The sequence below is a fragment of the Rhineura floridana genome, chromosome 14 (assembly GCF_030035675.1).
Source record: "Rhineura floridana isolate rRhiFlo1 chromosome 14, rRhiFlo1.hap2, whole genome shotgun sequence".
Lineage (NCBI taxonomy): Eukaryota > Metazoa > Chordata > Lepidosauria > Squamata > Rhineuridae > Rhineura > Rhineura floridana.
In genome coordinates this window covers 28,028,470-28,053,993 of record NC_084493.1, presented here as the reverse complement: position 1 = coordinate 28,053,993, position 25,524 = coordinate 28,028,470, and the positions used below count along the sequence as shown (strand labels likewise).

General features: G+C 43.5%; 2 protein-coding genes across 8 annotated transcripts in view; one reads left to right on the top strand and one right to left on the bottom strand.

Annotated features, from left to right (window-relative positions):
• Positions 1-15,863, bottom strand: part of HMG20A (high mobility group 20A) — an 82,713-nt gene extending 66,850 nt beyond the window's left edge. The window contains exons 1-2 of one of the 4 annotated variants that reach the window (XM_061595336.1): positions 15,308-15,556; positions 13,860-13,993 (exon numbers count right to left, since the gene is read on the bottom strand). Coding sequence is in view for 1 of the 4 variants with exons in the window: in XM_061595334.1 (XP_061451318.1) it covers positions 15,624-15,630 (7 nt within the window). In the remaining 3 variants the exon portion in view is untranslated. Of the gene's footprint in view, positions 1-13,859; positions 13,994-15,307; positions 15,557-15,623 lie in introns of those variants that run through there. The other 3 variants (XM_061595334.1, XM_061595337.1, XM_061595335.1) reach the window with 3 other exon arrangements.
• The window catches only part of PEAK1 (pseudopodium enriched atypical kinase 1), a 151,792-nt gene continuing 141,930 nt past the window's right edge, over positions 15,663-25,524 (top strand). For 2 of the 4 annotated variants that reach the window (XM_061595331.1, XM_061595333.1), the window contains exon 1: positions 15,896-16,153. The gene's annotated coding sequence lies outside the window, so the exon portion shown is untranslated. The other 2 variants (XM_061595332.1, XR_009758980.1) reach the window with 2 other exon arrangements.

Genomic DNA, 25,524 nt, shown 5'->3' with positions numbered 1-25,524 from the left:
TGGTCTTTAGATGTTTTAGACCACAACATTTCCACATACATTGCATCACTTCTCCCATGAATACACTGCCTTGATCTGTCAGCACTTCATGAGGGAAACCCAGCCTCATAAAGATTTTTAATAAAGCCTCTCCCACTACAGGGGCTTCTACAGATCTCAGTGCTTCTGCGTCTGGGTACCTGGTGGCAAAATCCACCACCACCACTAGATATTTCTTGCCATGCCTTGTGGGTTTGGAAAAAGGGCCCACCAAATCTATTCCCACTCTATAAAAGGGTTGTCCAATTATAGGAAGGGGCTTTAAGGGTGCCTTGGTCTTTACTCCACTCTTTCCCACCTTTTGGCATATTCCACAAGATAGACAATGTTGTTTTACATCCTTGGAGATATTTGGCCAATAATAATGTGCAGCCAATCTCCTCTTGGTCTTTTTTATTCCCAGATGTCCTGCACATGGGACATCGTGGGCTACCTCTAGCAATCTGGTTCTGTATTTGCTAGGTACTATCAATTGCTTCACTGGTTCACATTCATCCTTTCTCTCAGCAGGCATCCACAGTCTATATAAAATCCCATTCTCACACACAACTTGATTCCTCAGTTTGTCAGTGAAAGGAATCTGTTGGGTCAGCGCTTGTTCCTTTATCTGCTTCAGACTTATATCTTTATGCAGCTCTTCCCTGAATTGATCTGCTTCTTCCCCAGAGACCACTTGATACAGTTTGTCTTCTTCAGCAGGCCTGCTAGTGGTTGCTATGGTGACCTGAGGCTGGTTAACAGATTCCACCCTGTTTGTTTCAGCCCCCCTTAATATGGCTTCTTTTTCTCTGCCAATTTGCTGTCTGGTCACTACATAGATCTTTCCTTGGGCGCACATTACATCCCTTCCCAGTATTACTGGTTCTTGTTGCTGGGCATTAATGCCTACTTTATATCGGCCCTCTCGGCCTCTCCAAGTCATTTCCACCAGGGCCACAGGCAAACTTTCTGGTTGACCCCTCACTCCTTGGATAGTCACAGTTTCCTGAGGTAATATTACCTCAGATTTTATTAAATCTGGCCTCAGTAATGTCTGAGCGGCACCAGTATCAAGCAATGCCCAATAATTTGCCCCTTGTACTCTCACTTCCTCTCTCAGACTTGAATCAAGGTCTGTTACTTCTGTCCAGTTTATCTGGCAAAACTGAACCTTTTTCGCTGTTTCTAAAGCCTTGGGCTCTGTTTTCACTGCCCTTGTCTGAGCAGGATTACTAATGGGGTTGGCAACCTCACATTGAAAACGTAGGTGCCCTGGTCTACCACATTTGTAGCATAATTTCTCCTCACTTTTAGGGTACACAGATCCACTCCGGGGTGTCCTGTGCCCTTCAGATTTTAATGGAGGACTCACTCGCTGTGGTACCACATCCCTTCTGCCAGCACTATATGGTCTGGGTTTAAACTCTCTTGATGTTTTCCCCACCCAGCCAGTTCTATTGGAGGCGAAGTGATCCGCCATCTCTGCGGCCTCCTGCACAGATGTAGGGGAACGGTCTTTGACCAGGAGCCTTATTTCTGGTGGTAACTGATGGTATAATTGATCCAGTATCATGAGGTTTTTCACCTCTTCCACTGACTGAGCTTTGGCACTACTCATCCACTTTCCAAATATATCCATCAACTTTGCTCTCAGTTCCACAAAAGACCTCCCTGTCTGTATCTGGCAATTTCTGAAAAGCTTTCTAAAATAATCAGGCCCCAGTCTGAATCTTTTAAACACTGCTTCTTTGAATTCAGCATAGGTGACGGGCTTGTCTGAGGGGAAATATTGGTATACCTCAGCCAATTCCCCTTTAATCAGGTTTGATAAATACTGCATGTATTTATCTTCAGGTAGCCCCCACAACTGAGCTGCTTTTTCAAAGGTGCTGAGGTAAATTTGAGGATCTTGACCAGGCTCATAGACAGCAAAGTCCTTTGGAGTAATTTTTATTTTTGCTCCATCTCTCTCTTTCCTTGTCTCCTCAGAGTGAAATTTCTCTCTATCAAATTTTAACTTTTCTACTTGTAATTCAGCATCCAATGCTCGTTGCTTCTCCCTCTCCTCAAACCCCAATCTCATTCTCTCAATTTCCAACTCCCTCTGTTTTTCCTTCTCTGCACCTTCCATCCTCAATCTCTCAGCTTCCAACTCCCGCTGTTTATCTTTTTCCTCAGCCTCCATCCTCAATCTCTCAGCTTCCAACTCTCTCTGCTTGTCTTTTTCCTCAGCCTCCATCCTCAATCTCTCAGCTTCCAACTCTCTCTGTTTTTCCTTCTCTGCACCTTCCATCCTCAACTTCTCTCTCAAGTACTCTATATAAGCGGGATTGCTTAAATATCCTTCTGGGGTCTCTTCTCTGACAGGTTGTTTTTGCTGGGCAGTTGCAAATCCTATAAGTGCTACCCTCAATTCATCTACCCCTTTACCCTCATGAGGTAAATTGAATGTTATGCACTTCTCCACCAGCTCCTCTCTTTTCATTTTTATGTATTCAGCCATGGTGTTTGAGTTCACTCACTCTTTGCCACACACTCTTTGCCAGTCACTCTCACAAGAAATCTTGTTTTGTTATTTCTGTTTGCCACACAACTATTAGGGATTGTCTAGTATTCATATCTCACTGCTACAGCCAACACCTGTGACGTAGTCTCCTTTGTCACCATGTGTCTTTGGGACTCTCTTTGGTCCGTATCTGGATTCTCTGTTGTTCATATCCCACCGCTACTGTCACCACATGTGAGGCGTCCTTCCCTGGCTCTCCCTGTCAGGTTCCTACCTGCTCGTGGTTACTGCCTGTCTCTAGGCACCACCAGGGACTCCACCAGTCCGGACCGCTCTCTCTTATGATTTCTCTCCCCGCTGTAGCACAGATCTCAACAGATCCCCCTGCTAGGCAACCACCAGTAACGTCCCAATACTAGTATTCCCAGAGACTCTGAATACTGGTATTGTTATTCTCTTCACCGCTGCCACCATTTGTTACAGTTCCCCTTCAGCCTTGGTCATTACCTTACCCTCCCTTCTGGTCTGTGAAACCCCAGCCAAGGATCAGGCCTTTGGTAAACCAAATTAAGTATTTATTACAGATAACAAAGCTAACAAGATTAACAATATTTCTTCTTAAGGCACATAAGCATATGGTTTTACTCAATACTAATCCGAACTCCACCTCCCTCCTTCTTCACTCTCTCCTGGCAAACAACTCTCTCAAACCCCACCAAGCAATCCACTCTTTCTCTTCTCCCCCCCAGATTCCACAATTTACCACCTCACATTCACCCAGATTTACCTGTCATCCTTTCATTTATACTGTCAGCCATTTTAAACATTCAGCCAATCATCAAGCATTCTATTGCCCATTCACTCCCCCTCCTCTTTCACTACTTACCATGTATACTCTAAACAACCAGCACTTACCATATATACACTAATATATAGGAACATCACAGAGTCCTCTGACGGGGCCATGACACCAGGCGATCTAACAGGATACCATGGTCAACGGTATCAAAAGCCGCTGAGAGATCCAGGAGGACAAGGAAGGTGAATTCTCCCCTATCCATAGCCCTCCTCATATCATCAACCAAAGCGACCAAGGCTGTTTCAGTACCATGTCCAGTCCTGAAACCCGATTGGTATGGATCCAAATAATCCGTTTCCTCCAAGTGTGCTGACAGCTGATTTGCCACCACTCGCTCAATGATCTTGCCCAAGAATGGTAAATTCGAAATAGGGCAAAAGTTGTTCAAAACTTGGGGATCCAAGGAGGACTTTTTCAAGATAGGTCTTACAATTGCCTCCTTGAGGGCCGGTGGCATTACACCCTCCTTCAAGGATGCATTTACCACCGCCCTAATCCCTTCGCCCAATCTTTCTTTACAGTTCACAAGGAACCATGATGGGCCAGGATCAGTCAGACAGGTGGTAGGCTTTACAGTTGAAAGTACCTTGTCCACATCCTCAGAAGGAAGAGGCCAAAACAGATCCCATGAAACCGGATTGCAGCTGGCCAACTCAGGATCATCTACCGCATCCACGGCGTACGGAATCGAGTTCTTTAGATGTTCGACTTTATCCGCAAAGTGCTTTGCCAATTTGTCACAGGAAGCCTTAGAATGTTCCAGGGGTTCCTGAGCAACTGGACCGACCAGGCTTTGGACCACCTGGAACAGCTTCCTGGGACAGCACTCTGCGGATGCAATAGAGGCAGCAAAGAAATCCTTCTTTGTTGCCTTTATTGCCACCTGGTAGGCAGCTATTGCTGCTCTAACCTGTGTTCGGACATCTTCAGAACGGGATTTCCGCCACCGGCGTTCTAGTCGTTTCACCTCCTGTCTCAGACTACGCAACCGGGGTGTGTACTACAGTGCTGTCTGAGTTCTATTCAGGGGGAGAGGACGTTTCGGAGCCACCTGGTCTAATGCACTGGTGATTCCCTCATTCCATTCCATCACCAGTGTTTCGACCAGGCGACCTTCAGCAGGTTCCCATTCCCCAAGGGCAGTCAGGAATCCATCAGGATCCATCAGGCGCCTGGGGCGGACCATTTTAATAGGTCCTTTGCCCCTGCGGAGGGTGTGTGGCATTGAGAGAACAAAGTTCACCAGATAGTGGTCTGACCATGACATGGGGGTCGAAGAAATAGCCCCCAACTTCAGACCACTCCCCTCCACTCCCAGGACAAATACAAGGTCGAGAGCATGACCGGCTACATGTGTGGGCTCAGTATTACTAAGGCACAGTTCCCAAGAAGCCATGGTTTCTAGGAAATCCCGAGGGGCTCCAATGAGAGTGGTCTCGGCATGCATGTTGAAGTCTCCCAATACTAACAATTCTGGGGACAGCGTTCGTACATCCGAGACCACCTCAAGCACCTCGGTCAGGGAGTCTGCCGTGCAGCAGGGCGGGTGGTACACAAGCAGGATCCCTAAACTGCCCTTCGGGCACAACCTCCAGTACATGCAGTCAACAAACTTGGTCCTTGGGAGCGGAGGCCTGGTGAAGACCAGAGACTCCCGGTAGATGACTGCCACACCCCCTCCCCGCCTTCCGACCCTCGGTTGCTGCGCATAATGGAAACCTGGTGGACACATGGCCCCAAGAATGGGTGCTGAGGCCTCGTCCAACCAGGTTTCCGTGATACACACCAGGTCTGCACACTCATCCAGAATCATATCATGGATGATAGATGTTTTTTGCATTACAGACCTGGCATTACACAGCATCAGTCGAAGGTCGGTAGGAATCCTGCGTCTCCCAGTTGACTTCTGGGTTTGGGCAGACCCGGAACAGGGGATGGATATTACGCATCTATCCCTTGTTCCTCTAACCTGACGTGGTCTGCCCCTAGCATCAATCCAGTGCCTGCCGCCCAACCTTGGTATGACTTGGTCCCCATCCTTCTCTGACACCTTCCCCCCTTGGTTTACACATGCCCCTATCCCTGTTGCCTGGAGGACAGGCCTACCCTACTAATAACAAAAAACAAAATCCACCCCAAACGCCTGGAGACTGCTCGCTGCTCTATTAAGAATGCAGCACTAAAAATTCAAATCCCAAAATTCTCCACACCCATACATTCCAGTATTTAAATGTGAATCAAAATTAGAAGGATGAACAGGAGAAGTAGAGCTGCGTGTCATCAGCATACTGGTGGCAATGCACTCCAAAACTCCTGATGACCGCACCCAGCGGCTTCATGTAGATGTTAAAAAGCATGGGGGATAGTACTGACCCCTGTAGAACTCCATATTGGAGGACCCAGGGTGCCGAGCAAGACTCCCCCAGCACTACCTTCTGGAGACGACCCGCTAAATAGGAGCAGAACCACTGCCATACAGTACCTCCAACTCCCAAATCGGCAAGTCTCCCCAGAAGGATACCATGGTCAATGGTATCAAAAGCCGCTGAGAGATCAAGGAGAATCAACAGGGTTACACTCCCCCTGTCTTTCTCCCGACAGAGGTCATCATACAGGGCGACCAAGGCCGTCTCAGTGCCAAAACCGGGCCTGAACCCTGATTGAAATGGATCTAGATAATCGGTCTCATCCAAGAGTGCCTGGAGCTGCTCCGCGACCACTCTTTCTAGAACCTTGCCCAGGAATGGAACGTTCGCTACCAGCCTGTAATTGTTAAAAATTTCTGGGTCCAAGGAAGATTTTTTCAGAAGTGGTCTCACCACCACTTCCTTCAGGCAACCAGGGACCACTCCCTCTCGTAATGAGGCATTAATCACCTCCATGGCCCAGCCGCCGGTTCCAACCCTGCTAGCTTTTATCAGCCAAGAGGGGCAAGGATCCAGTATAGAAGTGGCCGCATGCACCTGTCCAAGCACCTTGTCAACGTCCTCGAGCTGTACCAATTGAAACTCATCCAACAAAACATGACCAGACTGTGCTCCGGATGCCTCATTTAAATCCACTGCTATAACATTGGAGTCCAAGTCCTGACGGATGCAAGAAATTTTGTCCTGGAAGTGCCTGGCAAATTCATTACAACGGGCTTCAGATGGATCTATCATGTCCTTAGGGCCAGAATGTAATAGCCCTCGGACAATCTTAAAAAGCTCCGCCGGCCGACAGATAGAAGATTGAATAGAAGCAGCAAAATGTTGTTTTTTAGCTGCCCGCACTGCCACTAAATATAACTTAGTATAGGCACTTACCAGTGCAAAGTTGCATCCATCAGGAATTCATCTCCATCTGCACTCAAGCCGTCTCCTATGCTGTTTCATCGCTCTCAGCTCCAGAGTATACCACGCAGCTGTATGAGCTCTACCCAGGAGAGGGCGCTCAGGAGCGATCATGTCAACTGCCCGGGTCACTTCAGTATGCCACAGTTCGACCAGGGTTTCGACAGGAGCGCCAGCCTTATCAGCCGGAAAACTCCCCAGAGCCTTTTGAAAACCATCCGGATTCATTAGTCTCCGAGGGCGGACCATCTTAATAGGTCCCCCACCCCTGCAGAGGGGGAAAGTCGCTGTAAGTCTAAACTTCAGCAAGCGGTGATCTGACCATGACAAAGGGGCTGATGTAAGACTCCCTACCTTCAGATCACCTTCACCCTGTCCAGTTGCAAAAATCAGGTCCAGAGTATGCCCTGCCACATGCGTTGGGCCAATAGCATATTGGGACAGCCCCATGGTTGTCATGGAGGCCATGAAGTCCTGAGCCGCCCCAGATAAGGCGGCCTCGGCATGGATGTTGACATCCCCCAGCACTAAAAGTCTAGGGGATCTCAACAGCACATCCGAGACCACCTCTGTCAGCTCAGTTAGGGAGTCAGTTGGGCAGCGGGGTGGGCGGTACACCAACAGAATCCCCAATCTGTCCCGTTGACCCAACACAAGGTGCAAACACTCCAGGCCAGTAGCTAAATGGACAGGGTACTTGGAGAGAAAGATGGAACTCCTATAGACCACAGCAACCCCCCCTCCCCGGCCCTCAGACCTACCCTGATGCTGAACCAAGTACCCAGGTGGGCACAGTTGGGAGAGAATAGCTCCACCCAGTCCACCCACCCAGGTCTCGGTTATACATGCCAGATCAGCCCCCTCATCCACGATTAAATCGTGGATGAGAGAGGTCTTATTATGGGCCGATCTGGCATTTAAAAGCAGCATCCGGAGATCTGAGAGCTGGCTGATAGGGCAACCAGCAATCCTGTGGATGCGTAGGGGACCAGAACATGGCACAGCTATTAATTGTCTGGGCCGTGTTCCCCTCACCTGGCAAGTCCTCCATATCTCCCTTTACCAGTCACTACGTTAATTGGGGCCTCCAGAGATCCTCCCAATCGATTTTGGCTCCTCTCTCCCAGGCACATATTGTAAACTCACACATACACCCACACTCACAACCATACACTCCCTCACAAACCCACACGAAGCAATAGCCACTACAAGGTCACTCCTTCTCCAGTATAGCTTCATTGTTAAAAGTATCAAGCCGCCTTCTGCAGGACGAGCAATGCCACCATCAACTTCCTCCAGCTCTGTGGAATAGTCCAGCCAGGTGTACTATTTGCAATGCCTACTAGGTACTCATATCACCATCAAATGTACTGTAACACTTGCTCAGCACTATATTGCTGCCTCCCTCATTTCTCTGCACACATACAGTAACAGCAGACAGCCTTTTCTGCCCATATTTCCTTTATGCTGAAAGTTTAATTTCTTTAATCATTAGCTTGCTTGAGCAAACCATGATATCAAAGCAGCTCAGTCAATACGTAGCAATGAGCTCAATTCAGGAAATCAAGCTAGAACTCCTGTGGCTAACAGTTAAAGAGATTTCAAAGACTAGCCTTACTCCAAGTTTCTTTTTTTCCATCTTTGTGAAAGCTGTTGTTTTAAAGAGGTGGGTGGGGGGATCAGCATGTTTCTGCACATCTGCAGATATTTTAATGGCACCTCACTGACCTCTCTAACTATAGTAAGAACCCTAAACAATTTGCTCAGACTGGTTCACTTTGCTATCGGGATATAAAGAGATTACCCCTCCACACAAAAAAACCTTTTACCCATACTTTAATGTTATTTTTTAAAAAAACAAAGCAGGGAAGAAAGAAAATAAGAAGCCCTTAGTATCACAGCTATTTGAAATAGCAACAAATTAAATAACTAGATGTTTTTGGATAGACCTTTTTCACTCAATCCATTACTTTAATTACAAGGATTAGTTTGTGCTATTTACAATACATTGCATGTCCCAACTTGATAGACAAATCAAATATCCTCTGACAAATATTATCTCCTAGACACGGACCTATGAAAGACTGAGACAAGTGTTTTTGCCCTTTGCAAATTGATTTCTTGTCAATAAAACAATTCCTTGAAACAGTAAAAGTAAGAAGTCAAAAGCAGTATCAAATCAACAATTATAGGAAGTCATTGTCCATGTCTATAAAGCAGCTCCTTATTTTTTACAAGATGTTCAGATGTAGATTTTTCTTCAGCACCAGCCTACAATCATACAGACATTTGAGCAGGGTAGGGAAAAATTCCATTGGGAACCTTTTGAGGTCTGCACACTTGCAGTGGCCAGGGCCATCTCCTATTTATTTTTCCCTTTCTCCTGACATCCAGTAAGCTTCCAGACAGATGACACTTGCCAGAGGTCACTTGCTGAGATATTTCCCCTCTCCTTCTGTTGCTCGATCCATTTTGTCCTTTTCCCTCCCCCCTTTTTTAAAAGGTAAAGGTGTCCTCGCACTTGTGGTGCAACTCGTTTCCGACTCTTAGGGTGACATCTTGCGACGTTTACTAGGCAGACCGTATATATGGGGTGGGATTGCCAGTTCCTCCCCCAGCCTTTCTTTACCCCCCAGCGTATGCCGGGTACTCATTTTACCGACCATGGATGGATGGAAGGCTGAGTGGACCTTGACCTCTTTTACCGGAGATTCAACTTCCTCCTTCTGTTGGAATCGAACTCCGGCTGTGAGCAGAGCTTCGGCTGCATTACTGCTGCTTACCACTCTGCGCCACGGAGCCTTTTTTACATTTCATTTATTTATTAAATTTACATCCTGCCCTTTATCCCAAAGGAGCCTAAACCCAGGGTGGCTCCCTTTCCACTCTCCTCCTCTTCCTCTAGGCTTCTCCTCACCCTCAGCCTTGCATGAAATTAGGCCTAAGGGCTGCAAGATGTTGACCCTGGAGTAAAAAGAAACTGTGACAAGATAATCTTTTTAACAGTACTTCCCCAACACATCAGTTCCACGAACTCTCAGGGTTTGAAGAAGAGGCCACACAGAGGTTTGAACTGGCAAGTCTTATTGCACTCCAATTTCTCACTGTATTTGCCTGCTTATATTATCCTAGTAACTCACCGGCATTCAGCATAAGTTAGTAATAACAGTAGGGAAAAAAGCAATGGCTACAATCACAAGTACTGCAGAATTTAATCTTATAAAACAAATGAGGGATTTTTGCAAGTTTAGATAGCATGCATTAAGCCAACTGAGATGAACTGTGTCTACTCAGCAACTCTGTGTACTTAACCGATATTGAATTTGCACTCCCAAATCTGAATCAACTCAATTACAAAACCAATTATTTGTGTTTTTTTTAAAAAAACCACATCCTCCCAAGTGTCAGTGACAAGTGGTGATAGATGTTTCCCTTTCTTAAACTTCCTTTTCTCTGTCTGACTCCTAGCCACCAATTCCTCTATGTCAAGTCTGACCCACCTAAAATTAGCACGACATTTTAACAAATTCATGCAAACTAATGCATAGGGTGGCTATATAAAGTTACACTTACCAGTTGTCAGTTTTACAGCACATTCCTATGCATATTTAAGTCCAACTAAGTTGAATGGGGTTTATTCCCTGTTAAAGTGTATACAGTATTATAGATAGGCAGAGCAATCCTAATGAGGGCCAGGTACAATTGGAGTGGCAAAGCCACCAACATATATGAAGCCCTGCCAGCTCCAACTGATCAAGGCAGAAGGTGAAGGTCAGTTTTGGGGAGATTCTACTATGCCAGATCCAGGCTGGTACATAAGAAGGGACCAGACTGGATCTCCCTCCAGAAGTTGGGTTGGCGTAAGATCCAGTGGAACCACAGGCAACTCAGCTTTGCTCCATAATGCTCTATTACAGGGCTTTGCACCAGCAATAACCTCTCTTAATTATTATCATATTGTCTTCCACAAGGCAATTGTCTCAAGGCAATGTACAAAATGCAATAAAACCCGCTAAAACACAGCTTATAATAATACAAAATGTGGAGGGGGGCATGCACAAAGTAATTATATGCAAGCCAGCAACGTATGCTCATGGAATTTCAATCACACATCACATTCAATGCAAACACATTCAATGTGTGCAGGGGTTAAAATGGCTGGACAGATCAAAATACCCCCGGCCCTCAGCAGTTAACGTATTTTAAAGTCATAGTTTTTTGCACTTCAGCAACAGAACAGAGTGCCAGGAGACGAGGGAGGAGAAGGGCATTCCTCAGTAACTATAACTGAGAAAATATTGGATTACTATCAGCATTCTTAATCTGTCCTATGTTACATTTACTTGCATATATAAATTTTAAACAGCCACATATACATAATCATGGATCCTTCTAAATGCTAAACATTCAGAATTCTGAGATTTTATACATTTAGTCAGCCACATGGAGCATTTGTTGTGCACGGGAAAGTCATCCTACTCAAGAGAGTGAGAAGGGCAGGAAGCAAAACTCTTCAGCGAGGCTTTGTCCGTTATTGCCTCTCTGGAATACCTCCAGGAGACAGTTGCATCCTCCCAAATATCATCCAGATGGTATTAATCTTTTTACTACACTGTCCAAAGATAAAGTAATGCCAAACTGCTCTCAGTTCAGAGAGGCCAAGAGGATGGCTCAACCAAGAACTTCTTAAAGGATCACTGACAAAAGTGCATATTTAATTCATCCTTTGCTCCTGTGCTCACTATTCTAGCTCAGATTAGGATCTCCACTTGATCCTCTAGGGTAAAGAATTCCCAAGATCACTGAACAGATCATTATCCTTTTGTTCTCAGAACCATGGTACTAAGGAGTGGTTCAAAAGTGAATTCTTTACACTCTTTTAAAGCATGTTTATAGGAGGATTCTCACAATCCTACATTAATCCCTGATTTATTGCAGACTGACCTGAAGTGTTCTTACAAACATTCACACATTTTAAGAACACCACTCCAGCCTTTAAAGGATAAATGGAATTAGTCTGAACTTTAAAGCTCTTTTTTGCAGACAGCTTTAAAGGGATGGAAAGGGGTAGCTTCATGCTGCTGCCGTCACCACCAATTTTCCTTACAATATTGTTCAACAAGGATGCTCAAATCTGTCAGCCAAGTAATGTAAAATAAAATTAGACTAGCATTTACTGATACCCGGCTAAAAAAAGCAAATCATGGATAAACAGCATTGTGAAACAAGAAACTGACATACTATTGGGGACCTAAGGATTTGAAAGAAAGCCAAGGGAATTAAGCTGTCTAAACTGGAGAATTCTGCAAAAATAAAATCCCAGTATTGGTACAAAAATAGGCATCATTCAGCATCCAACTTTGCTTTGACAACACTTAGCTACATTTGATGGAAGCTCATCATACTAGAACACTCAGCTTTCTCCCCCTTGTCTGACCTTAGCTCTGTAATCTCAGATGTTGGATAGCCCCATACAGATCTCCTATTCCAGGTTTAGCTGTTTAACACTATAGCATACATAGTGGAGACATTGCTAAAAAAAGGAGGGAAAGAGCCATAGCTCAGTGGTAGAGCACATGTTTTGCAAACAGAAGGTTCCAGGTTCAATCCCCAGCAACTTCAGATTCAACTGACGAAGACCCATCTGAAATCCTGGAAAGCTGATGCCAATTTCTTGAAATTATTGTTGCATTTATATCCCACCTCTCCTCCAAGGACCTCAAGGTGGTGTACATGGTTTCCCTTCCTCTCCATTTTATCCTAACAACCACCCTGTGAAGTAGGTTAAGCTAAGAAAGTGTGACTGGCCCAAGGTCACCCAGCAAGCTTCGTGACTTCACACTCAACTACAACATATTGAGCGCTTTCTCTACAGTGAGAAAGCATTGTGTGAAACAGCCTTGAACAGAAAACGTATTCAGAAGATTAGGATACCAACACAATTAAAAGAATAGGGGAGGGAGATCACATTTTATGGTTGTAATAAATACACATTATGGTGCTTTTTATAGGTTGTTAGAAAGGTACCACTGCATGTCATTCTACTGTTTGTCACTGTTGTTGCTCATAGCTTTCCCTTTCTTCTGATAAGAAAGACGCACTTTTCCTGATAGTGATTACATGGCAGGAGGCATAGCTACATGGACAAAAGCCCATGCAAGCTGTATTCTTAATTGTAGTCACTCCTCTTACAATATGTGAATGCTTACTCAGAAATAAGTCCCACTGTGTTTGTACAAGATTGCAACCTTAGTTCTACAGCAGCAGTGGCAGATGCAAAATCAACTAGGCCAGGTTTTCAAATGCTTCATCAATTTCAAGCCTGCTGGAAACTTAACATTACTTTTTAAGAGGACTACATGAGCACCTCTGCAGAGGCTGACTTTAAGTCACATAAGAGCCAGTGCTTGTGGTTTGTTTGGAGAGAAGCAAAGTACAAGAGCTGATTCACAAATAACACAAAGTCAGCCTCTGGTTTATTTCCTCCCCAGCACAGCAAAGGCCAGAGTAGGGGAAAAGCATGCTGTTCATTCTCATTAAACTATAGTTTAAAATAAACTATAAAATAAATATTTTAAACTATGGTTTAACACTGCCTTTGTCTCTAATCTCCTAATCTAACTTCCTAAATCAGAGAGCAGGCAGCAGTAAAGCAAGAGACAAGCTGGATTCTGCAAGCTGAGCAAATCATCCATGGTGTGCACTATGGGCAAGGACTTTCTACAGTACTTTCTCCAAGTCTCTCTGCACACAACCACAGAATAACTAAATGTGGTAAGGCAAAACACTTATGCACAAACAAAAACAAGAAATAAAATGAATATTAATATTAAGGGAAGGGTTTTTTAAATAAAGTATTTATAGCTTTAAAATCACAATCCTTACAGATATCAAGACCCTCAACATTTATTATAAATCAGTGATGGAAAAACTCTGCCCTGCAGGTCTAATTAGACCCATCAGGCCTCCCTATTTTGCTTGCCTGGCTGAAGCCACATCTACCTGTTCATAACCTAGTATCATATGATGCCAGACACAGGACAGGTGAAACCATGGCTTCAAACAGTCCAGAAGTCAAGCTGCAGCTGCAAAGGAAGCATCAGGAGCACCCTCCAAATTCTTCCTTTTGAATTTGACACCTCACCTTGTTGTGCTGCTTTTGGCAGAGATCAGATATGCTTGGGAGCTCCCAATTCCTTCCAGAAGGGCCAGGCAGGGAAAGGCCAGAAATTCAAAAGGACAAATCAGGAGTGCACTCTAAGCAATACCTTCAGATACCTAAAAAACATTGAGGGTTTTGTAGCTCCAGAGCAAGGGAGAGAAAAAGCTCTTTCACAAACCACCTAGGGTTCTCATGCATGCTCCCCAAAACATTCCTCCCCCGGAGTTACCTTTAATAAGCATCAAATTAATGGAAATAATGACCCAGCACCCTGCTATAATTAAACCTAAGGCTACAATCCTAACCGCACTACTTAGGAAGAAATCCCAATTTAACACCATAGGTCTTACTTCTAAGTAAATATGCAGATATTGTATTATCAGTACGTCTCCTTCTGTTTGCCTTGTGTCTTTTTAAAAAACTGTATAGACCTGTCCTTTCATTCTTTGTAAAGCAGGGCACATAGCAATAGTCCTACATAAACAAGAACTATGATGTAGAAAGTTGAAAACTCAGGAGGTGTAGCAGTTAAGGGTGTGGATCTTCACCTAGGAAGACTGAGGTCCAAACCCCCACACCACTCCAAAGCTCACTGTATATGCCTGTGCCAGTCACACTCTCTCTCCCAGCCCCACAGGGTTGTGGAGGAACACAGAAAGGGAAGAGACTGCTCTGGAGGAAGGGCAGGACAGAAATAAAATAGATACGGAAGAGGGGAAAACCTTCATAAGAAACATGAAGTTACATCACACAGAGCTACAAGACCATATATATTTGAGTAGCTTCTCCTCCAAAAACAAATGTAAGAAAAGTTCTGCTGGATCAGACCAAAGGCCCACCTTGTTTAGCATCATTCTAACACAGGCTACGAGATGCCCACAAGCAGGACCTTAATGCAGTAGCACTCTCCCCACTTGTGATACGCAGCAACAAGTACTCAGAAACACACTGCCTCTGATGCCAGACGGACCATAAAACTATCATGAGTAGTAGCCATTGCGATAGCCTTTTCTTATCCATGAATCTGTCTAATTCCCCTTTTTAGGCTACCTTCTAGTGAATATCACCACATTTCGTGGCAGAGAGCTCCATTGTTAAACTGTATCAACTTAAAAAAAAACCGAACAAGGGAGCTCAGGGGAGAATCCTGCAGACCCTACATTCTCTCCTCGAGGCACAATCCGTCGTTTTTTGTCACCTGGTTTTGGGAAGGGGGGATTAGGCCAAGAAGATAGGTGGTAGAGAATGAGAAGGAACAGCTGGCCCATTGTGGGGTGGTGGAGGAAAACACCCGAAATAGATACACTTTCCCCAGGCTGGCGGGAACCTCAGAGGCCTAGTCACCCCCTCCCCAATCAGAACCTCCAGAGAGCGAAGTGGCCACTTCTACCTCTCTCTCTTCCCCCCTCCCGTCTCACATAGAACCTTACCAAGTCTGGTTTTCCTTCCCTGGGGAGGAACAACATCCCTATCTCTCCTCCCCCACTGACCTGTCGCAGAATGGCGGAAAGGAGGGGCTTCCCCTAGAGACTTCTGCCCCTTCACCCCCACTCAGCCACCTTCAGCCTTTCTCAACATATTCTTCCGCCTCGCTCTCTCCCAATTATTCCCTGCGGCAAAGGAGGACAAGTATCTCTTCTATCCAACCTCGTTCGAAAACCTATTCCGCTCGCAAATACTACGGTTGTGTAATAATAATAATAATTAAAACTGCTATGGGATTATTTTAAAAGCGGAAGAATTTACCGTCCATATGTGTTCATGTACCCATGCGACCAACGAGCGGCACCGAAACGCATGCTGGGTATCGTAGTCTCGCTGCTAAGATTCGAGATCTACTGCTTCCCCCCTCCTCCTCCTGAGATAGCTGAGCGTCGGGGTTACTAACGGGAAAGCGAGTAAGAAACCACGCCCTCTTTGTGCAACAAGAGAACGTCCCCGCGCCAGGCGCGAGCCTCTGTCTGAGTGGCGGTTGGCGTCTTGCGCGCGCGAACCAGCAGAATGAGCGGTGGGTTGGCGTCCCGCGCGTGCGCGGACGGGAAGCCGGGCGGGAGAGAGCGAGCCGGAGGAGGCGGGGCCGGGGCTCGAGCTCTCGCTGTAGTAGGCAGGGAGACGGGAGGAGGCAGGGAGGCCGGTAGTTTTAGTTAGTTAGCGAGGGAGTTGTGCCGGAGGCAGGCCAACCGGCCAGCCAGCGAGTAGTCGGATGAGCTGACGGTCGGGAGTTGGCGGGCGGAGGCGCTGAGAGAGGAAAGAAGTTCCCTCTCACACCTGAATAGGTAATATTCTGTATCGACGTATATCAAAAAGAGTTTGCCGCCGCCTCCGGCGGGACAAAAAGCAGGCCCGGAGAAGTGAAGCGACTGATTGAGAGGCGAGGAGCCGTTTAGACGCTTGCCTTGAGGGGACCGAGAGAGAGGGTGGCTGGCTACCAAAGAAGTCGGGGCGGGCTTCTCTCCCCTTTCCAGTCCCGTCGTCCTTATTCTTCTTCTTCGCAGGAGGGTGATTTGCGGGGTGGGTCAACTCAATTTCCTGGCGTGAGGGGAGGGGGAAACCATGGCCCGGAGGAGGGCAGAAGGGAGGGGGCGCCCGGAAAAGACCCGTGAGGCGCTTATTGACAACTCCGCAATCCATCCCCCGCCGGCACGCATCCCGCCCCCAACCAGTTAAACTTTTCCCCCGACCCGTTCCCCCAGTTTTGTTGAAATGGTTTGGGTCATTGCTGTATTTTGCATTCCGATCCTTTGCGCATATTTCGCTCGTGAGCCGCACTGAATGACATGGATGTTCCCCTCGAGATGAAGCGTGAGGTCGCAACCTTTTCATTTTCGTTCGGCTTTTTATGGCGATATGGCCAGTGCCATAATAGATTGAGTGTGGGGCAGCGATTGCAGCTTGCGGAAGTGAAGGGATGACAAAACTGGGAAAGCAAATGTCCCCCCTTCCTATTAAATGCAGATAAAAGCCAAGGGAGTAATTTGGGGGAGGGGTGAATTGAGCAATATTTTAGGGAAGCACTTGCTACTCCTTGGAGTCATCTGTATATTGGGTCTCAGCCTAGCCTGTCATCACCCAAAGTGGTACCAGATAAAATGGTTTGAAGAATGCCCATGGATTGGCAAAGTAGAGAGACCTTGTATTCCTACTTGTTGTCTGGGATTGAAGTGGAAAATGCTTTCTGTCCTCCACTCCCTACCCTAGTACTTAAGGACTGCAGACTTGAAACTAGAAAGGGATGTCTGTATTCCTCCTGGCTTTAGAGGAAGGGGAGGAGAAATAAGTTGCAAAGAAAAGGTTCATTTTGATTCAAGGAAAACATGGCCACTCTTCCTTCATTGCATTTTAAGATAGTTTTGGAAGGAGTAGGAAAGGGTGCATCGCCCAGTAGGCATGTAATTGTCTCCATTATGCCCATCCTTTGCCATAGCTTGGGGATTTGTTGCTTGCTGGTTTTGTCCTGTGGCCAGTGTTTCAGTAGGCTGCTGTCATAAAATTGAGTTGCAGGCAGAGCTGCAGATCTGAAAGAGGATCACAGCTCAAGCCAGAGTAGAAGCCCTGGTAACCTGGAATCCTTGTTCTTGACCAGAAGCTTTTAATTCCCGTGACCTTTTTAATCAATTTTCCTAACTTTATATCTTTTTCTTGCATTATATTTTTCTTTGTCTTTTTGGCAATGGAAGAGAAATAACACAGGCAGTCTCAGTCCTTGGTTTGTACCTCTTGAAGTTGTAGTCATTCATTCCTAGAATGAAAATGCCACATAGGAAACTGATACACATTGTTTCAGAGCAAGATCCCCCCCCCCCGTAGTCTTTTGTCAGTTCTGGCTCATGACTCACAAAATACAAATGTATTCCCAAATGCATTGATTCTTTTAAGCTTTTGTGTGTTTTCCTTCTTCCTTCCCCTCCCCTTCCTTTTGCATTTTGACAGCTTGTGGAGGACAGGGCAAGGAACTTGAGAACTACCCCTGGTTATCTATGTTGTATCTGGGAGTGTTTATATAATTGGTTAGCATTGGACATGGCAATTGTATTTCTAGGTGACTTTTTGAGCAAAATTATGATAGTGTATCTCCCTAACACACAGGCTGCTATTAGGTGGAGGCTATCAGAATAACAGTTGGGAAAATATGGTCACTTAAGCCCATATTGCTTAAAAGGTTGATAATGTCAACCCAGAAGTTTGCTTCTTAAACTTTGATACTTTTTTTTTCAGCCTGGCAGCATATGGACAGTTTTATGGAAATGTAAAGATTCTTCTTTTATCCCAACTTAAGTTCCGTCATACTTACTAAAGCTGCTATTGTGTGATTACTTCAAATCTTGCCTTAGATGATCCACTGTATGGCAAGCCACTATCTGCCTCAGTACCCCTTTTTAATATGGGCACAGTAATAATGGCCTGTTGTAAGGGTTAATGAGGGAAACGGGAAACACTTCGAGTACTGGAAAAAGCACTCCTTTTTAAAAAAAAATGTATTCTACAACCTTTTGAATTCTTAGAGATGTGAAAGAGCTTAATGTACAATATATATTCAAAGAGAACAAAAATAGCTTGGGTTTATCATTTCTCAGACTTTCTTCCCCCCTTAACAACTCTCACCCCCAACACAATCTCACGTTATGCTTTCCAGGCTCAACAAAGAGTGCCTTCCAAAGTTTGAAACCCACAAGGTCATACACGTACAAATTGTTCTTGTTTTTTCAGGGCTACATTAACTACTTATAGAAAATGATTTCGAGACTTTAGCTTTTTGCTTGGTATGAGTTTTCCAGTATAGAGGATGCATCTTACTATCCTGCTTTTTGTTCTAAATTCTTTTAAAATCAGTGGAGGTTTGTTCGTTGGGGTGAATGGGGCACTGCCCCAGCAACCTCAGTCTGCTCTCAGACAGCTCCCACTTACCTGACTGCCTTATTTACAGCCAGTCCAGGAGATGGCACTGGTTGTCAGCTTCCTCCTCCTACTTAGACTTGGTGTTGCCCTTGTAGAACTTGGTAGGAAGGAGGATGGGTTGATTCTGCCTGTCAGTGACCCTGGCTCTGCCCATCATTGACTTCAGCTCCACCTACTGTTGGTCTGCTTCCTACCAATCCAATAGGCACCAGCCACCACTGTTTAAAATTCCGTAGAGAAGAAACAAGTGTTGTAATAACTGGAAGCAGGAGCAAAAAGCCACCTTTCCTGCAGCTATTTAAGAAGCCAGGAAGTCCAAGCTGAGGATCCCATAATCACTAGATCTTGGAGGGACCATCAGCATCCTGAGAGAACTATTGGAAATGCCACACCCCCACCTTTTCAGAGTCTACGTAAAGTCTTGGCTGCCTTGGCTGAAAGGTGGCATATAAATACAATAAATGAACAATGAGGGAGAGTGGGAAGTAGAGCAACCAGCAGATACTATTTCATGCAGATCCCTCTTTCTGTATCTTTTTTCACAATTTTAGCCATTTGAATTTTGAGAAGGCTTAATGGATTTTACCTGTGTTGTTAGATTTATTAGTCATTTGTTACCTGAAGGTCTCCTGTTACAGCAAGTTCTGTTTTTATAAACCTGGAGCAACTGAATGAAGAACTGCCTTTATTTTATTTTCAAAATCTAGAAACTTTTCCTTTGTCTGTTCTACAACTGAAATGTGGAACTAAAGCATGTAAGAGGCTGAACATTTTGTGTGGATATTTTACTAAGTTTTGCATTGGTAGATTTACTTTACTGTCAATGCTAGTTTAGTATTTTTTTATGGTAAAAAACATTGTTGATGAGTTGTACAGCTCAAGAATCTTCCTGGCAAACGTTTGATCACCAGTGTGTTTCAGAAAAACTTCATTTGTTCTCTGCAGCCCAGAAACATGTTAGAAATTATTTATCCACCAAGTTGTATTTTCCATGAGTAATCTTCCACTCTCTTCATGATGGGTTTGCCCTATTGTTAGAGAATCCAAAGATACAGACAACTTCATTCGCTGACTTCCCAAATAACTTAATGTTCTTTTCCTGATTCGTATGAGTTTTAGTTGACTTAGGCTGCAATCCAGTACATGTCTACTCAGAAGGCATTGAATCCAGCAAGCTTAAAACCCCAAAAAGGGTGGACTCCTCCACAGAATCGTTGTGGGTGGTGATACCATGCCCCAGGAGGGATTTAATACTGGGAACGTTCTATCGTCCCCCTGATCAAAGTGCTCAGGGAGACCTTGAGATGAGATATGAAATTGAGGAAGCATCCAAACTAGGAAATGTGGTAGTAATGGGTGACTTCAACTACCCAGACATAGACTGGCCACATATGTGTTCCAGTCATGACAAAGAAGCAAAATTTCTAGATCTTCTAAATGACTATTCCCTAGACCAGTTGGTCATGGAACCGACCAGGGGGACGGCAACCCTGGACTTAGTCCTCAGTGGGGACCAGGACCTGGTGCGAGATGTAAGTGTTGTCGAACCGATTGGGAGCAGTGACCACAGTGCTATTAAATTAAACATACATGTAAATGGCCAATTGCCAAGAAAATCCAACACGGTCACATTTGACTTCAAAAGAGGAAACTTCACAAAAATGAGGGGATTGGTAAAAAGAAAGCTGAAAAACAAAGTCCAGAGGGTCACATCATTCAAAAATGCTTGAAAGTTGTTTAAAAACACTATATTAGAAGCTCAACTGGAGTGCATACTGCAGATCAGAAAAGGTACTGCCAGGGCCAAGAAGATGCCAGCATGGTTAACGAGCAAAGTCAAGGAAGCTCTTAGAGGCAAAAAGTCTTTCCTTCAGAAAATGGATGAAATTATGCATATTGGAGCAAAAAATCTGAATTTCACATATACGCTCATGGGGTCTGAACTGGCGGTGACCGACCAGGAGAGAGACCTTGGGGTTGTAGTGGACAGCACGATGAAAATGTCGACCCAGTGTGCGGCAGCTGTGAAAAAGGCAAATTCCATGCTAGGGATAATTAGGAAAGGTATTAAAAATAGGACTTCCAGGAAGGGTGACTTCGCTTGTGCCTGCTTTTGAGACGGGCTCCCGCCTCAAAAGAAGCTTATTCAGATATAAATCAGTCAGAACATTTTTTTTTTTGACTGATGAAATTTCTCCCGGGCAGGGAGAAACGTAGAGATCAACCTCAAAAGCCTGTTTTTGTTGGGAGGACTGGATTTCATTAATTTATGAGAAAAGGTCCAGCCAGCAATGCCGGATGGACTTCCGAACAAGCTCTATCTGATTAATGCGATACATTTATCGTTTCTTCAAAGAGAAAACAGACTAACAGGCAAGCACCCTTCTTTCTATTATTTTTTTTACTTGGTTTAAATTGTTGCAGCAAAAAGAGATTTGTCAAATGAATCAGCTTTAAAGAACTTCTGGGTGAGCTATAACTCTTCTCTGTTATTCACGAAATTAACAGCTTATCTCTGTTTCTATTGCAAAAAGCTGTCCTGGAAGTGCATTCTAAAGATATAAACAGAAGAGGGATTTCTATTCCGAGGAACATTATATTGTCTGGGACTATTCTCTTTTTGGTCTATTTTATTTTGACGAATCTGCTTCTTCACGACGCCACTAACTGTTTTGATGCTGGGAACTAAATTTGTTTTGTATTCTTGAACATAGAGAGATAAGGCAGGCTGCTCTGTTTATACTGTGATGTCATCAAGACTGGAATATTAACCCAATTGTTGCTGAAATAAGAAGTGGTTCTTCTTTATTTTTGTTTTATTTTGTTTTCGTGGTTTTAAAAAATGGCAATCAAGAAAGTGGCTGAGAATCTGGAAGTAATTATGTTTCAGAAAATAATGGATGAGATTGAGATAACGAAACAAACCCTGCGACAGGGCAGTAAGGAGCTGAAAATTGAACTGAGCAAAATGACGCAGGAGCTTAAAGAAATAGGGGATCCTGTGAGAGAGGAGAATGAGATCAGAGATGAGGAAAGAAAAAATAAAGGGAAGATACAAGCCCTGGAGATTGGAACAAATGTGGAATTGGAAAAAGATCTGGAGTTTATGGATATTAGAAATAAAATCTAATTTTATAATTTAATTTAACGTTATCTCTGAAGAAATTAATGAAGATATTAGAGATAAAGTTATCAATGGCTTGGATAATCTTCTGGACTGGAATGACGTGATGGAGCTTGATATAGAGAAAATCTATGGAATTAACTGCAGCCATGTGACAATGGAAAAACTTTCAAGAGATGAGCCAGTGCATTTTGTAAAAAAGAAGAACAGAGATATGACTTTACAACAATATTTCAGCAACTTATTCAGAATTGATGGCAAGAAAATATTTGGGATAGAGGAAATTCCCATCAGACTCTTCTTATATGACTATGGCTATGACAGCAAGATTATTATGGAATACTGATAATGGAAGATTGGACACTGAAATTACTGGACTTAACAGGACTATTGAAGATGGAAGATGGAATTAATAGGGATAATGGAATAATGGCTATTGAAATTATTGGACCTAACAGATTTTGATGAGATGGATTAATCGATATGTTTATTTGGACTATGGTTATGACAATAAGATTATTATTATTATTAACGAGATGGATTAATCGACATGTTTATTTGGAGAAAAATTGATAGATATATTTCTTAAAGAATTGAAACCTCTCTTTGACTTTTTGTGGAAAGAATAAAGTAATGTTTATGAGATTTGATGATTAATTAAGATAACTACTGGAGGAAAGTGATTTTATAATATGATTTAAGAGACAGGATTGTTATATATTGTAGACCTATAACTGATTTGATCTGTGACAAATGGGAAGTCAACATTTTATTTTTTTGTTTAATCATTTTTGTTTTGTTTTGTTTTTTGTCTTTGAATGTTTTATGATTTTGTTTTGTATGTTTTATGAAAATTTGAATAAAAATTATTGTAAAAAAAAAAGGAAAGGTATTGAAAATAAAACAGCCGATATCATAATGCCGTTGTATAAATCTATGGTGCGGCCGCATTTGGAATACTGTGTACAGTTCTGGTTGCCTCATCTCAAAAAGGATATTATAGAGTTGGAAAAGGTTCAGAAGAGGGCAACCAGAATGATCAAGGGGATGGAGCGACTCCCTTACGAGGAAAGATAGCAGCATTTGGGGCTTTTCACTTTAGAGAAAAGGCAGGTCAGAGGAAACATGATAGAAGTGTATAAAATTATGCATGGCATTGAGAAAGTGGATAGAGAAAAGTTCTTCTCCCTCTCATAATACTAGAACTCATGGACATTCAAAGAAGCTGAATGTTGGAAGATTCAGGACAGACAAAAGAAAGTACTTCTTTACTCAGCGCATAGTCAAACTATGGAATTTGCTCCCACAAGATGCAGTAATGGCCACCAGCTTGGATGGCTTTAAAAGATTAGACAAATTCATGGAGGACAGGGCTCTCAATGGCTACTAGCTATGATGGCTGTGCTCTGCCACCCTAGTCAGAGGCAGCATGCTTCTGAAGACCAGTTGCCGGAAGCCTCAGGAGGGGAGAGTGTTCTTGCACTCGGGTCCTGCTTGCGGGCTTCCCCCAGGCACCTGGTTGGCCACTGTGAGAACAGGATGCTGGACTAGATGGGCCACTGGCCTGATCCAGCAGGCTCTTCTTATGTTCTTATGTTCTTAAGTAAGCTCTATTTGGTCCAATGGGACTTACTCCCAGATAAGTGTGTATTGGATTGCAGCCTTAGAATGGGAGATAAAATATATTTCTGAAATATTAGATGCATAATTAAATTAGTCACATGAGAATAAGTTTTGTTCTTGAGACTTGTAATTTTTGAAGTATTCTTCTCTAGGATGTTCTTCTCTGGAAGACATGTTCTTCTCTAAAATGTCATTTGGACTTCTGAACTTGAAAATAAGTCCTGCTGATGAGATTGATTTTGGAAGGGCTGAAGCTGAATGGTAAACATGCATAGAATTGAGCTGCACAACTTCATTTATACTTCTGGAGCTGAGATGTGTCACATTAATATCATTGGGACAATCATGCCTTTAATGAATATAGTATTACAGGTTAAGTGTGAAATTTTTGGATTTTTTACTTGAATACTATGTTAAAAAGTTAGTGGCTTCATACAAGAAGTTCTCAGAAGAGCTACTACTCATCTTAGTGATTAAAGACTTGGATGTGTTTTCTTGAGTCTCATATGTGTATGAAAGTGCACAATAACCTTGTATGTGTGTATCCAACAAAATACCCTCTTGTGTATCCAACAAAATACCCACTTGTAAAATTTCACACTCTTCTTTTGGAAACAGTAAAGTGTGGATTACAGGATTTCTTTTTCATAGTTCCTATTCATGTAACATAAGCAGCTGCTCTCAGGTATAGTGCTTTCAATTTTTTGTAATTATGAGCCATCAGAGTAATGAAGACTAAGACTCCTGCTGATCACAGTAAATTGATCCTTTTGTTGGAAACAGATTTAGATGTGTGCATAATTTGATGGTCCCCTCTAATTATCATGAAACCCAAATAGTTGCATTTCCTGTTTCTCTTGCCTCTCTCTAGGTGGCTTCTTTATTACTGAAATTTAGACTGCAAACTCCTCGGGATAGCATCTCTCTAAAATATTTTAAATAAAGTGTCATGGGTATGGATGGCTCTATATAAATTCAACAAAAGAGGAAAAGTAAAAACATTTAGAATTATTTGTATATGAATGTGTTTCCATACACAAAACAGTTTTAGGTCCTCAAATGAATAGATTTTTTTTTCTCTTTGTGTTGTTGTTTTTATAGTATTTTGACCTAGTTGGAACTCTGAGAGTGTTATCTTTTATGTCTCATATTTTTAGATTTTAGTTCTCTGTGAGGCTTAAAGAAATTTGCTGTCATCCCTCGTATATTCAGTGGATAGGAGTAGTTAAAATCAAAGAGATAAGGAAGAACATTCCATTTTTGTTTTTCACCTTACTTCTCATCATCCAAGATCCTCTTTCCTGTTTTCATATCTGAGCTGTCATGGGCTTTTCTGTCAGTCATTCTACCTTCTCTGGTTTAAAGCAAAGCTGCCAGCCTGATTGTTCTCTGGAGGGAATTCCACACACTCATTTCATAAAATTCCTGATCTCTAATGGAATACTTATGAAACTGCAGTTTTGTGCATGCATTAGAAGGGCAGGATATTCTCCTCATGCTACATAACTCCTGTGATTCCTCATATGCATCCTGGTGTATGTCAGAATCATATGCTTGAAAGTGATCCACTGGCTCCCTCTTTGAGTTGGGATATCCTATAAACTTAGTTTGAACTGGAGCTTGTAGGGATCCACCTCTAGATCCTATCCCGAATAGTTTGTCAGCTCCAAGAATTAGAATTGCCAGCTACTTTCAGAAATCCAAAAGCTTCAAGTAAACAAAGCAAAATCGCATTGTTTACAAACTAAGGGGTACAAAGTTTTGATCCCAGCATCCACTAGGTATTGAGGGGCTCACTGGATTTGCAAGTGGTATTGAGGGGCTCACTGGATTTGCAGCAGGTGAAGTCCATGTCAGTGAAGACAACACTGAGCTAGATGGAACTATCAAAAATGATATTGTAAAGCTGGAAACGGTTCAGAAAAGGACAACTTTTAGTTACTGTAAACCGCCCAGAGAGCTTCAGCTATGGGGCGGTATACAAGTGTAATAAATAAATAAATA